The 15,101-nt window shown below is 39.8% G+C and overlaps 1 protein-coding gene across 1 annotated transcript in view; it reads left to right on the top strand.

Moving 5' to 3' along the window:
* SYT10 (synaptotagmin 10) overlaps positions 1–15,101 on the top strand; it is a 36,701-nt gene that overhangs the window by 2,466 nt on the left and 19,134 nt on the right. The window contains exon 2 of the mRNA XM_050907624.1: positions 11,200–11,557. Within this exon, the coding sequence (XP_050763581.1) occupies positions 11,200–11,557 (358 nt within the window). The remainder of the gene's footprint in view (positions 1–11,199; positions 11,558–15,101) is intronic.

The raw sequence follows: 15,101 nt of genomic DNA, 5'->3' as shown, positions 1-15,101 counted from the left end.
CATCTTAGCTGAGTTCCTAAATCTCACTTTTTCCTCCTTAAAGGGAAACCATTATTAGACGATGGGTGCCAACTTTGTTGGCACGCACATTATATTAAACATTGTCTCATTAATAACACTGCTAAAGAACATATATTAATACTTTCTGTCTCCAGAGGAGGAACAGACACAGGGTCATTGTTGATGATTGACAATATTTTAATATGTAAACACTTGGATAGACAAGGTATAAATATCACTCACATTAATTTTAGGAACTGAAAGATTGTAAATACAGTTTAGGCTGAGAGAAATGTGGTCATTGAAAGGTGAACCATGCCATATCTCTTCTGCTCTTCAAATGCACAGAGTTCCTTATCTCTATGGATAAAGTTAATGTTGTCCACAGTGTTGAACATCCATAGTTCCTGTTCATTAAAGGTAGAAACATTAAGTGTTCTCCATCATCATTCTGAGAATGAAGCCATAAATGTTTGTGTTTTCCTGAAATATCTGTGTCTCATACATAGGGTGGTAGCATTTGGTGTGAGTCCATATCATGTAGCCATATCCTTCTGTGGCTGAGTGAATTCTGCACAGTTCTGGTGCCATGCAGCTGTAGCTCTATGGTAGAGAGGAGGAATAGCTAATTTGGCCTTATTAGTTTTGCTGTATGTCCCAAACGATGATGCGGGAAGCACTTTCCCAGCGCGTGCCCGTGCTGGGTGATACGCACCATGGAACCAGTTCAGTTATTTGCTCCCTGGGGCTCCAGCTGTAGCAGTGTGTTGGGAATTAGCTCCTGCAACAAGCACTGAAGTGTGTGAAGAAGAAACTGCTGTAGTAAGAGTTAGAAGATGCTTGAGTTGTGAGGAGAACTTCTGGAAGATGTGGAGAAGATAAAAGACTGTGAGAGGGTTATTACAGAATAATGGTTTATTATTGTATGTATGTTGTTATGTTATAGAATCGCAGCTAAACTTTCAATGAAAATCCAAAAAAATAGTCCAGGAGACAGTATGAAGAGGAGAGAAAAGAAAAAATAATAGTTGGCTATATAGGGATAGCATATTCTCTCTTTAAATGGTGGGTTTATTCAGTTTTCCTCATCTCAAAAAGAAGATACCTAAAAGTGTCACAAAGGTGAAAATCACTAATGAGATTGCACTGGAGGAAAGAAGTCTAAAAGGTGAAGAGACCCATATTTGGAAAGGAAAGAATAGTGCAGGAAACATTTCAGAAAGTAAGAGAGTAGATGGTAAAAAGGAAAGCAGACCATTTCTGTTTAATACAAGAATAACATCATGATCTGGAAGTTGAAAACATTAAAAAAGGCAACTAGAATTGCTGTGATATGGTTATATTGATGGGTGTGATGATTGCTTTCTGTTCAGCTAGACCATGAAAAGCAGCCAAGCTTTTCAGAGGAATCGGCTGCTTGAGACAAAAGATGCACCACCCAATCACAGGCTCAAAGCAAAATATGGGACTATATTGACCTCGTGACCCAAGAAGTTTCACTGGCAAGCAGAGAGACTGGGTACTGATTTTTTTGATAGTGTAGCATCTAGGAATGAGAAAGAAGCATAACAAGGATAACAGAATCAACCACAAAGAAGAGGGAGACAGAGACACAGTCAGAACAAAAAATGGAGACTATGGCTTTGGCAAGGCAGACTACAACAAAATGAAACAACAAAGCAGAAAGGAGAGCTATTCAGGTTTGCTGCTAACCAAAAAAATAACCTCCATATGTTTGATTCCTCTTACTCTCAGAGAAGTAAGAGTTTGGACATTCTTTGTGGACAAACAGGATTACAGCAAAGAAATGGCTGATTATTCAATAGTTTTTTCCTCTCAGTGACACCACCACCACCTTAGGACCCTCAATTACTCCTCACTGCTTGGGTCAAGAAGGGGTAATCATAGTTAGTGTAATGGATAATTAATCTATGGAACTCATAGCAAAGAATCTTAGCGAGATAAATCATTTTGTAAATTTCTAAGAGCTTTAGACAATTAGTGAAGATAGACATCTGCTGTTATATTTCCTGCCCTGGTAATTACAAGGACTATTAATTCTCTCATCTCAGGGGAATGCTCAAGTGAAAAGATTAGGAAGCTGTTTACATTTATAGTACCTTTATATAGTTAGATGACTATGTGAGCTTTCTTCTGAAGGGTGTAACGTTTCGGGCAAAATGCTGAATTAGATGTGCAACTGTTTTGTTTTTATTTTACACCTCCTTTATTTCCAGTAGATTTGGGAAAAATGATTAAGATATTTGTCATCTAATAGGAAGAGTTCAGTTGGAAAATAAATGGGAGCTGGATGTGCGGGATTGCACCTAACAAAATTTATCTCTAATCCAAGTAAATTATTTTCTAGAAGTGTCCCAAATTCATATATGCAGCTTGGTTATACCTGTATTTTGACTCAGGTTATCTGATTAATAAAGGACTCTAATTCATTTTTGCCAGTTAAACATCCCTCCTCATTTTCAAAGGAACCAAGCACATCAAAGTCCCAGTTGGGAGCATTTCTGAAGGTTAAGCCAATTGCATCGAGTGTCATGAGAGGAGCTTTGGCATCCTGCTCTAGGGACACATGTTTAAAATCCATTGCATGTCCTCTGCAAATGGTGGGTACTTTCTGCTGTCTTTGCATTTTTTTTAGGCCTGCTGGTCCTGCAGAACTTCACTATCTCATTATCAGTTCTCATGGGGAACCGATGTTTATAACAGAGCTGGGAACCCAGTTGCTTCCCTGCCAGGAGGGCGTATTTTAGCCATCTAGAGTGGGCAGAGAGTTCTAGAGATTGATGTTTGCCCTTGCTCTTTTGCTTGTCAGACAATGAATTTTTCAAGCTGACCATGGAAAAAGCATCAGCTTCTACAGGATCATTTGTTATTCATCTAAATATTCTACTCACAATTATTTTATTAACATAAAAGTTTAACCTACCAAGTTTCTAACCCTACCCCTGATTGACAGTTTACTATAGAAGTATAGAGGGAGTAAGAAAACAGTGGAGCATCCTGCGCATGGCTATGCTGTAATACAGTCTCGCTCTTCCCTGAAGAGCAATGTCATGGGTCCTCCTGCTGTAGGTGGCATGAGTCTCCCGTTGGCTGTCAGCTGCTTTGCTGAGGGCAGCTGATGGTTTACATTTAGTCCTGGTGCCTTACGCCCACACCCACACCCACAGAGTATAAGCTGTAGGTATACTTTCACTGCCTGGTTACACTTAGGGGGGAGAAAAAACAGATTTACCCAGTAGTTTGCTTGCAAGTTCTTCTTAACTGTGCCAAAGCAAGCATGAAGGGGACCAGAAATGGCTTGAACGAATGTGAAGACTACTTGAACGAATGTGAAGACTACTGTGATCAGTGTAGGACTGTCATACAAGAAAGGAACATTTTTCTCCATGAGAAAGTAACTGTTGTGTGAAACAATTGAGCATTCTGTTACAGAGAAATGTGATAAAATTAAATAATAAACATTTGAACAGTTAACAGACCGATGGAGTTATTTATGATACAGCTCATCACCTGGTCAGAACAAAGTTATTACCAGAGAGAAACATGGTTTGGGGGGAAAAAAGTGCAGGGTTACTGAAAAATATGCTTTACAAAATCAGTGTTAACAAGCTGTGAAAACCAGAAATGCATCTAATTCAGCAGCGTAAAGGCAGAACAGAGGGGTAAACATACCACGGAGACCAGATTTATTTACAGTAAACATGAAGGCAGTCACAACAATGCAGAAGTGCTCAACATGCAGACAGCAGCGATCCAAAGTAAAAAGAGTTTTACAAAAGAATCTTCCTCAATACATGTTTTGCAAAGAAATACAGATGAAAAATACAGGGACGTTTATAACAGCTGAGGACAAATCTGTAATGATGAAGATAAAGAGACACAGTGTCTTGCTGGATCTCGTCATATGTGTGAGATGTTCATTATGTAATGCTGGGTAAGAATAAACATAACCATGACAATTCAAAAACTACACTTGAGCTGTGTGAACCTTGTTACAGCTATGGTATGCTTATGATTAATGGCAGTCCAGTGGATTTATGATGTGTTTTCACTTAATTTTCTTGTCTGAAAGAAGATAATGAGGGTTTCTTGCAGATACTCACAGAGACAACCTCACAAGTGTGAGAGCAGCATGGGACGAAGCCCAAAGCTGGTTTTTTGTTTAATGGAAGGCAAGGTGGGCAGACGTGTGTTGAGCAGAGATGGGAGTTACCTCCTATTGAGATTCAGTGAGAGTTAACAAGTAGAAAAGTAGGTAGGCCAGAAAAAGCTCTGGAAGTGGAGACAAATAATTTATATTTGGTGTGTTAGAGAGGAGAGGGCAATGTTCAGTGCAACATCTTTTGCTTCCTACACTGCAGGCAAAACACGATGACCCAGTCAGGCAAAAGTGAGAGCCATCTTCTCTAGTTACATACAGCACACAAATCATGTACTGAGGCTCATGAATATACAGCTGTTGTGGCAAATTCCTTCTGACTTCCGGAAAACAGAAGGTAATGTGGGCTAGAAGAAGGCTAATAAGCTTTTGGGAAATACTCTATACCTGCTGTACATTACGTCATCTAAAGTCCCGTACATGGAGTTTGAAGTGGCAAAAGAGGGTGTTCCATTTGTGGTTGGACAGATACAGATTATCAGATGCATTAATAAATAATATAACTTAGATAAAATGATTTTGATGAGATTAATAATTTTATGCCCTGTAATTATGTAGTAAATCACAGTGATACCTGACTTCATTTGATTCCCTTACTGTCAACAAACATGCTACCATAGAGCTCTGTTAGCATTAAGAAGTGATATACCAGCCAGTAGATGGTGATGGCTGTTTTGAACAAATTCAGACATCAGACTGAATTAACAGTGTAGGAGGGAACACATTCACAGTAGGGCTAGAGTCAAAAGATTTGAGGAAGATCTTCAAAGTATGTTTCTCCATGAGAACAGGAGAGGAGATCACACGTAGACTTTTAAGTGAAAGGCTATTGTTGCCGTTTGAAATTTAAGTCAGGTGTTTTGACAGGTTCAGGTTATGAGAGAAAATACAAGACTGTGCACCTGCCATTTTCTGAGGCATGCTAAAGCATTATATCCCCATCTGCAGGGATTTGGATGAGACAGAGGTAATTGTGGAATATCTCCTAATGCCAAGTAAAAATGAACACCAGCAACTTTTTATGTTCTTCAAATGTCCCCAAGGAAAACTGAACAGCAGAAATGATGGGTTGGACCAACTGGTTCATATACATGGGGATCAGGGAGATTTATTGGACCCAGACCCTTTATAATTGATAAAGCTCCTGCTTCCCTCCAAATCCTAGAAAATCAGAGACATATTAATTTATCTGATTGAGCTGACTCCTGATATTCCAGACACAAGAGTTCCCTTTAGAGTGGTCACTATGGAAAGGGTGAAGTTCCTTATGGCTGATGAACAAGAGAACAAATTAAAAGTTAAAGAAAAATATGTTTGAAAAAAGTTACAGAGACATTGTACTTTAAATATTTAAGAGAACCAAGATCAGATATAGACCAAGAGGTGGGTCAAAAGAGAATATAACCCCCTTTTTTCCCAGGTGTTCTGTTCTCCCTGTTCCTTTGCTGGCTAGAGTACGTTCTCTTTAGTACGGTCCACATCAGACATGTGCCTGCCCCTTATACACATGGGCAGCTACGTCACAGCACTATGTGGTCTCTTTCTCCATGCGAGATCATGGGTTTGTGGAGTATGTTTTTCCAGAGTTAAGCATCAAGGGGCATATGCTGTCAGGGCACTGACTAAAATGTAAATGAACTTAATTTGGTTTGGAAATGGAAGTCTGCCAATGTGCATGTTTGAGAATGGATTCATGGGCAGAACTTTTCTGAGGCAAGTTTCAAACAACAAATTGTTGGAAGCCGTAGTACAGAAACGATTGCTCAAAACATTCCCTACCATCCAGAAAAAAGATGGAGATGTTTATGAAGTACTTGCCTAATAGGAAAGACTGGCTATCAAGGAGCCTTTTATGGTGGAAATGTTTCTGAGGGTATTTATAAAAAATGCAGAGAGATTTTGAGGTAAATAGAATTCACGCACTTCCCAGATAGACATGCCTTTCTCAAATGAGAATTATAAAATTGTCCAAAATTCTTTGAAGGTGACATTAAGGACAGAGGTCAGAAAAGGAAGATCACCAGGAGTGAAATGGTAACTCCATTGAAGTAGCTGGAAGATTTCCCACTGATCAGAAGGGGGGGGGTGAGAAAGAGGATTTTCTTCACATTCCTGAGTTTATCCAGCATGAGAATAGGAATGGCAAAAGCATAATGCTGCATGTCCAGATGAATATGCAGAAGGATGTCCTGTTCTGTGCAAATGTGTAGCATTGAAGACAAGCTGCAATTACCAGTTCAGAAAAAGTTGTCAAACAACTGCTTGTAGTTCGAGATGATTTTTCTCTTCCTTTGTACCAGAGACCAGTGAGAACATTGTTTACAGTGTTGGCAATTAACATTGTCCCAGCAGAGTGAGTGTATCTCCTCCTGCCTCTAAAACTTAGGCAGTCTTTGAATTTGTCACCAGTTCTATGTCTTTAAATAATATTTACATATGTGAAGTGCAACCCTAGTCTCATGACACATCCATCCTTCAGTACCCTTTTTTCCTTCCCAACCAGGTTTCCTTGGCAGGGATGTGAAGAAACTCCTAGCCTGCAGAACTGTCTCTTAATGTTTTGTGTTCTTAAACCAAACTTCCTACAAAAAGGTAATATAAGAGGCACATCCAGTCTAACACGCAAAGGGTCTGGGAAGCTCCGTTTGACTGCTCTTCTACAGATTATTTCAGTCTTCACATAACAGCAAATCTCTCATAATTGCTCAACTGAGTGACTGTCAGAAGTGAGGAAATGAAGCAATATGCTTTTTATGTCAATTTATATGGCATACTGATTGCTTTTTAGCAATTATGGCAGTAAATGTAATTAAATACTTTTTTTTGTAATGAAATATTTTTTGGTCAAATTCCTGGCAATTAAACTATTTCATGTTTCTGTTTAAGTATTTGTTGTATTATGAAGGACAATATGTGAGATTGTTTATTAGTAAAATAGCAAAAATGGAGACTGTAATTTGTACAACTGTTTGTAGAATTAGCTCCTTTTCTCTGCCTTTGAGACTTCAGATGTTTCATCTGATTATCTTAGGGCTATAAAACATACATTTTGTGTAAAGATTTTGGGAGTGACTTAGAATTTGAAATAGTTTAATGGAAATACAGAATAAAAGCTTAGAGAAAGTTGAAGTACGGGAGTAGGTGTTGAAAGGAGACACCAAGTTATTTGAAGGCTTGAAAAATGTCTTGCAGTGAAAAACTTAAAATAGAATTGGCTAGAAATGCTTTGATGGAATGTTTTTCAGCTGATAGTATCTATTCATCAAATTGAAACTCTGCTGGAAGGGATCAATTTTCATATTTCTGGTTTTGAAATGTTTCCAGCAGTTTCCAAGTTGTTAAAACATCCTGTTTCAACATTTTCTAAATGAAAAAAAAAAAAACATTTTCAGTTCTAGAAGCCTTCCTCTCAAAATGTAAACTAATTATGCCACTCATCTCTAAACTGAGCTGGAAATATTGCAAATGACCCAAAATTGAATTGCTTTTTGTTTTCTTTTTTTTTATTTCCAATAGATCATCAATAATTTCAAGAGTTCTACTTTTTGTCAGGCTTTAAGAATGGAAAAATATTTTGTCCAGCTTGACTGAAAGTTCAGCTGGTTCAATTTATCAAAAAAGTTCCTTCAGTGGGGCATACCTCTATATTAATATATTAAATTTACTTATGACCATGTATTGGGTTTGTGTGGCAAGGTTTTGGTAGCGGGGGGGCTACAGGGGTGGCTTCTGTAAGAAGCTGCTAGAAGCTTCCCCTGTGTCCAACAGAGCCAATGCCAGCTGGCTCCAAGACCACTCATCAGCAATGGTGGTAGCGCCTCTGGGATAACAGATTTAAGAAGGGGAAAAAGTTGCTGCATGACAGCAATTGCAGCTGAAGAGAGGAGTGAGAAGATGTGAGAGAAACAACACCTGGGGCAGTGAAGAAGGAAGGGGAGGAGGTGCTCCCAGGTGCCAGAGCAGAGATTCCCCTGCAGCCCGTGGTGAAGGCCATGGTGAGGCAGCCTGTCCCCCTGCAGCCCATGGAGGTCCACGGTGGAGCAGATACCCACCTGCAGCCCATGGAGGCCCCACGCCGGAGCAGGTGGATGCACCTGAAGGAGGCTGTGACCCCGTGGGAAGCCTGCGCTGGAGCAGGCTCCTGGCAGGACCTGTGGACCTGTGGAGAGAGGAGCCCACGCTGGAGCAGGTTTGCTGGCAGGACTTGTGACCCCGCGGGGGACCCACGCTGGAGCAGTCTGTTCCTGAAGGATTGCACCCTGTGGAAGGGACCCACACTGGAGCAGTTTGTGAAGAACTGCAGCCCATGGGGAGGACTCACATTGGAGAAGTTCATGGAGAACTGTCTCCTGTGGGTGGGACCCCATGCTGGAGCAGGGGAAGAGTGTGAGGAGGAAGGAGCGGCAGAGACAACGTGTGATGGACTGTTCCCTATCCCTCTGTGGCACTGGGGAGGAGGCAGTAGAGCATTTGGGAGTGAAGTTAAGTCTGGGAAGAAGGGAGGAGTCAGGGGAAGGTGTTTTTAAGATTTGGTTTTATTTCTTATTATCCTACTCTGATTTGATTGGCAATAAATTAATTTCCTCAAGTTGAGTCTGTTTTGCCCGTGACAGTAATTGCTCAGTTATCTCCCTGTCCTTATCTTGATCCACAAGTCTTTTGTTATATTTTCTCTCCCCTGTCCAGCTGAGGAGGGAGAGTGATAGAGCAGCTTTGGTGGGCACCTGGCATCCAGCCAGGGTCAGCCCACCACAGACCGTTCTCTGGCCCTGAGGCCAACTTGCATGTAAGAGCCTCTCTCTGTGCTATTAAAGTCTGTCATCTGCTGAAACAGAAGGGCCACATCCAAACCACCTATTAAGAATGATCATTGGCCTACTCTAATTCCTTATTCATGCCCAGGAATTGGCTGGGCGGGTATGACCTGGCCCAGTTTAAAACTGTTCCAGGGACTAGTGTAGGCAATTGAGTTTCAAGTTCTGGGTTTGTTTCCTGGCACAGTTTATTTTATTTGTATTTTGTATAGGCGTGTCTTATGAAGCATATCATATCTTTTAATCTCTCATACAAAGACATGAAAGAAACAATGACTGTAAATTAGAACGACAAAAATACAAATCAGAAATACAAATTTACAACAAAGTGATTAACCGTTGAAACAAGCTGTAAACTCAGCATCTCTTAATGTCTTCTCTTGTTGTCAAGATAGGACAGTCTGCTGCAGAACATACACAAGCCAAGTAAAAATTAGTGGGCTCAGGAAGAATGTGAGGGTAAACAGTAGATTAAACCAAACAGCCTAATAATCCCTACTGGGGATAAATTATCTAGAAAAATGATATGCAAAAGTATTGTTTGCTTCTTGTGTTATATTATTATTAGATATAATTATGCATCCGTTCATTTTGTGGAAGCATCTTAAATCAGAATTTGCCATATGAATTTCTCATCAAGCTGACATGCATATTCCAAGGGCTACATTTTGACATTTAACTACATGCAGAAAAGGAGAACACCTTTCTCAGGACTGGCAGGAAATGGCCAAGGAGGCATACTTCTGTTCAAGGCAGGGCAGCAGCTTGTGCCAAACTCTTTAAATCAAGAAGCACATCCTCTGCCAGTTCCCCTATGACACTGGCCAGGACGTATATGAAGTAAGGTTGAGCAGAACCGTATCTTTCAAATCTCCAGACTGTAAACATTTTCTATTTGCTTTTGCTATTCTCACCCATTTTCATGTTGAATGCGCCTTAAGTTCAGTGTTTGTTGCTGAGAGATGTATCTGGATATTATATATTAATAAAGAAAATATTCCCACATTTTCTACTGGAGTCTTCATCTCTCAAAGGGACCTGTGAGGTACATACTGTTCCATGGAGCTAATACATACCTAGAGGACTATTTTTCTTCCTGTGATCCTCTAGAAAAAATGTGCTCAAACTCTCCTTGCACTTTTCCACTGATTCAGTTTAGTAGCCGGTAGCCTGGAGCTATGGATACAAAATATTAGCTGTTAAACTGTCAAAACTTGTAACAAGCAGCAGCAGCCATTACTTGAGGGACATTTAAGCAGGGTTTACTGAATACTTTTAAAGCATACAAAAGGCTCCTTTCAAAAGGAAAGGGATTTTTTTAGTTATGTTTTATAATATTACATGATACTGGAAAAATCAAACTGAATTATGTCGCATAGAATAAAACTCCTAATAAGGGCTCATCTGGCATTTCTGGTGATCTACCATCTCCTAAAATACAAGTCTGTTGACAGAATTTCATTGGTACGTAATCTGTTCTCCTATCTTTGGCCGTGCTATTGGATATGCTAACTAATTGTGGCAGAAAAAGTCAAATACAGGGCAGCAGGGGTAGCTGAGTGTACAGTATGGTCTCTGTACAACTCAGGGCATTGTATAGTACTCTGAAGCCAGCTGCATTTTCAGAGCAGAATTTTAGATGCCAATGTATATGTGCTGTCTTGGTCTAACACAGTCTTGGTCCAGAACTTAAGATTTAACTCTAGAAATTTCTTATTTATGACGGAGTATATCCTGTCACTATTTATGCCTCTTAAACATTAGGTTTTAACATGTTTCTGAATCAGTTAGCACACAGAATCAAAAGTTTGGCAAGTCCTGAAGAAATTTGTGTGTCAGCCTGGCAGTTTAGAAGTGGTCTGTTTTCATGTGCACTTATAGAAAATGTTGACTGTGGTTTAACTTTTTCAGCAAGATGTGTTCCTGAGCAGACACCCTTTGACCACAATGGCTAGTGGTACAGATACTAGCCCCTGGCCTGAACAACAATTAATGGAGTATTTGTGAAATAGATATTAGAGAATTATAACATTTTAAAGGTACAGGCTCAGATATCAAAAAGGAAAAAAATATTAAATAGGACTTTAAAGCTCTACACAAGATAATGATCAAAATGCTTCTGTCTTCTTACCTGTGTCATTTTTAATTTTTTTTTTCTCTCAATGTTTGTCTGTCATGGTGATCTTTGTTTCTAATTCCTTGCAGACATCTCAGTCAGTCTGTTAGCAGTAGTCGTCGGCTTCTGCGGGCTCGCCTTGCTGGTAGTCTCGCTTTTTGTCTTTTGGAAGTTGTGTTGGCCCTGCTGGAGAAGCAAACCTCTCACTTCCAATGCCAGTAATGTCCCTCAGAGCAACTCCAGTGCTCCTACGGAGGTTTTTGAGACCATTGAGAAAAAGGAAGTTAAAGAAAATGGGAAACCTACAACAAAGGTACTTGAAGCTGCATTGAAAATTAGCCACACTTCACCTGATATACCAGCAGAGGTCCAGAACGCACTGAAAGAGCATCTGATCAGACATGCACGCATGCAGAGGCAGATCACTGAGCCCACGTCGTCATCAAGGTAAGTCAGGGGCACTTGCGTTTGCGGCATGTTTCCTGGGAGCAGGTAGAGCCAGAACGCTCCCCTGAAAATTTCCAGGATCCTGGATTATTCACTGACTTCTTAGCAGTTATGGGAGAAACAGCAGTCATGTGAAGGCAAAGCCTCAGTGTCCTTTGAACAGAATATTCTGAAACATATGGTGTACCTTCAGTTACATCATTATTTTAACATATGAAGATCAAATCTACATCTTCTACTACTTTGTAAATACATATGTTGCTACTTTAAGCATTTTCATTTTAGGTTTTGTGTATAGGAAAATCTATTTCAGTGTTATTTTTTAAAGTACTGCAAGTCTAGCTTTTCACAGAGATATTTTTATAGATACAGCAGTTGCTTTTGCAGATGAAAGTTTCCCTCTCCACTAAATAAATGACAGATTCGTTGTTGATGGCACATTTCTTTAAGACATGTTTTGCCACTTACAGAGAAATTAAAATTTCAGTCTAAGAGTGTAGATTCTTATGGACTGATCTTAAAGCAGTACGGATTCTATATAGATCTTTAAATAAATGACAAGCATGTAGTATTCCTGAAGTGATTTCTTTTGTATTAAAGTGGAGGACACCAACTTTTATTTTGTCTTAGGTACTGCTTCATATTGAAAAGTAGTGAAGATGTGTGCAGTGACCTATAGTTTCAAATGGGATTTTCTTCAAATACTGTCAGCAAATTTAATGCATGGAAAACAAACAGTGAACTGCAAAGATCACTTTCTGCATTAAAAAAGGGAATGTTCATAAACAAAGAATGGGAAAATGAAGGCTAAAGGAGGGACCTGAAGTATTGCATAATGCTATAAGTTAGAATACAAATACTGTATAGGAACTGGCTTTCCCTCACTAAACCATTTGCTAAATGAACACATTCTACCAAAGCAAAAAAAAAAAAAAAGGCTCACATTCACAATAATCATTGGAGGCACAAGACTGGAGAAGACACGTGCTTTACGTTTAGTGGGCACATACTTTGCTGGCCTTCTGTGAGTCCCTAAGACCGCGTTTTGCCAGCTCAGTGCGCTCATTGTGGTGGTGACTGCTGAAGTGCTTTTTCCCAGCTATTCCAACAGTGTGGAACAGCCAGCAGGCAACCACAGGAGGCTCCCAAAAATGAGAGCACTCCAGCCAGGGGAGGTCTAACTGACTTTAGCAGCTGAACCATCTCCTGAATTATGAGACTGTACAGCTGGCTTTAAGCCACATTGCCCTGGCTATGCCTGGCTCCAGCTACTGTATCCATGTGCTAACAGAGGGAGCACAGTATCCAAGCCACTCTGAGGAATATTTCCAAAATACTGGGATGACAACTTTGAAATTGTAACCATTGTCCTAAACACAGAGGGACCAAAATTGATACAGCTTAGCATGACAAGGATATTACACAACTTGCTATTACCTAATAGGATATTAATTGGAAGAGTTTTATCCATCATGTACCAACAGGTAAATCTGTAGGTAATTAGACTGTCTGACTTCCTGAACAGACAGAAGAAATAGCTGGCTGGTAAATGGACTGGAATAGTCCCTGTGGTACTATAGGGGAAGAAAGAAGTTCCAGGGACATGATCCAGAGCTACTTCAGGCTGTGAAAATATTCCCACAGACCTCTAGAGTGATTTGGACTGGGATCTAAATGCATATAAAATATCTGTGAAGCCAAAGACAGTTTTACAAAATTAAACCTGCCATCAATCGTACTCTTTCTGCATATGTTGGTAACTTTGTAAGGGAGGTTTTTCTTTTTATCCTCTCTAGATTATCAGGGTTAAATCTCTCCTGAGAGGGACAGTTCCTTTGCTTTGAGTAACCCTGATTGTCCCACCTTAGCTGATTAATAGCAGGGTGTTTGGAGACATCACCTTCCATTACAGTTTGCTGAAAAACTCTGCACTCTTGCTACAAAACATGTTTAGAATGTCTTAAAAATTACCCAGAAATGGTCCTTTCTGTGTTTGTAAATGCATTTTTTCTATACCCCTGCCTGCCTTAAGGGAGTCTTAACCTTCTGACAGCCCCTATTAATTATTGCTGCCAAGAATATTATGTATGAGATGAAGGCTGGACATTTAGACCAGCTTTCTGGATTACTCCTCCATTGTGTCGCAGAATGTTGGATCACAAAACAACTAAAACCTGACTGGTGTCCTTCATTGGGGACCTCTAAATAAAGAGAAGGCATTAGCAGACACAGAGGTAGCGTAACTTTCTCTTGCACCATCTTCTACACAGCACTGCTTTGTTGTACTCAGGAGTTCTGAGTGATCCAAATGCATCATCTCCTAAATGTATTCCATTGACAAAGGATCTAAGAGAAATGTTTGCTGTCTGGATTGTATTCTCTACACTGATCTCACCTGAGCTGGGGCAAATAAAAGGGTTGTAACCAGTTCTGTGATAGGTTCATGCAGCCATCAGCTCTTAATAAAAGAAATGGAATCATATTAAGTCATTGTAATTGAAGCATAAGGATTTTAAGAAGCCATTCAGAGCAATAATAAAATATGCCTGATCACTTTTTACGGACTGTACATTTAACATGGAGACATGTTAGTGTAGGGAAATGATGCATTTCTGCTTAATTGGAACTATATAATTTTCATAGTTCCTGATAATATGAAAAGACCTGCTTGTTTTAAAAAAAAAAAAAAAGCTCTTTAGTCCTTGATCCCAATTAACCAGTAAACTACGATAGAAGTAGTCCTGCATCAGTGGTGTTCATTTACAAACATTTTTGCTCTGTGTTATTGAGAACCACTCTTCCCAGTACTTTGTGAAAGTATTCTGTAACATAGTTTATTGCTTCTATGATATTCCTTTCTTCAAATGTTCACCTGTGTTTTCAAAGGACATGCTTTTTGCTCTGTAGCATTAGGTGGGAGAGGAGCTTGTCATTCAGCTCTGCAAAGAGTAAGTCGGTTCCAAAGAGGCACAAAGGCAAAAGTGAGGTGCTTGGGAATGTTAAGGTTAAGGAAGAACAAGCAGGTCTGTTGACTGTAGTGATTGCAAGGAGGAGACAGCAGGCTCTGTTCTGTCTAAATACCACAAGTGTTGGTGTCCGTTCCTGGGTTTGGTCCAAAAGATTGGTCTGATGTCTTCTAGGAAAGCTAGACCAGAGCCACCCCTCATAAATCTCAAGTCATACCATAAATCAGCATCCTATCCTTCTCTTTTGTCGTACATATGGCGGTCTTACTGAGTTAGAAATCAGCTTCATACTACTGTTATTCCTATGCAAGCACAATTTTATATTAGAGATTTACATACAGATTTACTGTCACTCAAAATGTGTTTGTTCTAAGTTAGGGAAGGCATGTCTGTTATAGGAGTGCTATGTGTAAGAGCCAGTAGAGGTTGAAGTACCTGGATTTGCACACATTAGTAGCTTTGCAGCATTTTCACAACCTGGTTGCCTGACATCCTTGTACTTCATTATCACGGTCATTAATTCCTTTGTTATTGCAGAACAAAGGAAGATAAATATGTTGCCATGACAACAATGAAGC

The sequence above is a fragment of the Gymnogyps californianus genome, chromosome 1 (assembly GCF_018139145.2).
Source record: "Gymnogyps californianus isolate 813 chromosome 1, ASM1813914v2, whole genome shotgun sequence".
In the NCBI taxonomy this organism is placed as follows: Eukaryota; Metazoa; Chordata; class Aves; order Accipitriformes; family Cathartidae; genus Gymnogyps; species Gymnogyps californianus.
This window is presented reverse-complemented; position numbering and strand designations above follow the sequence as displayed.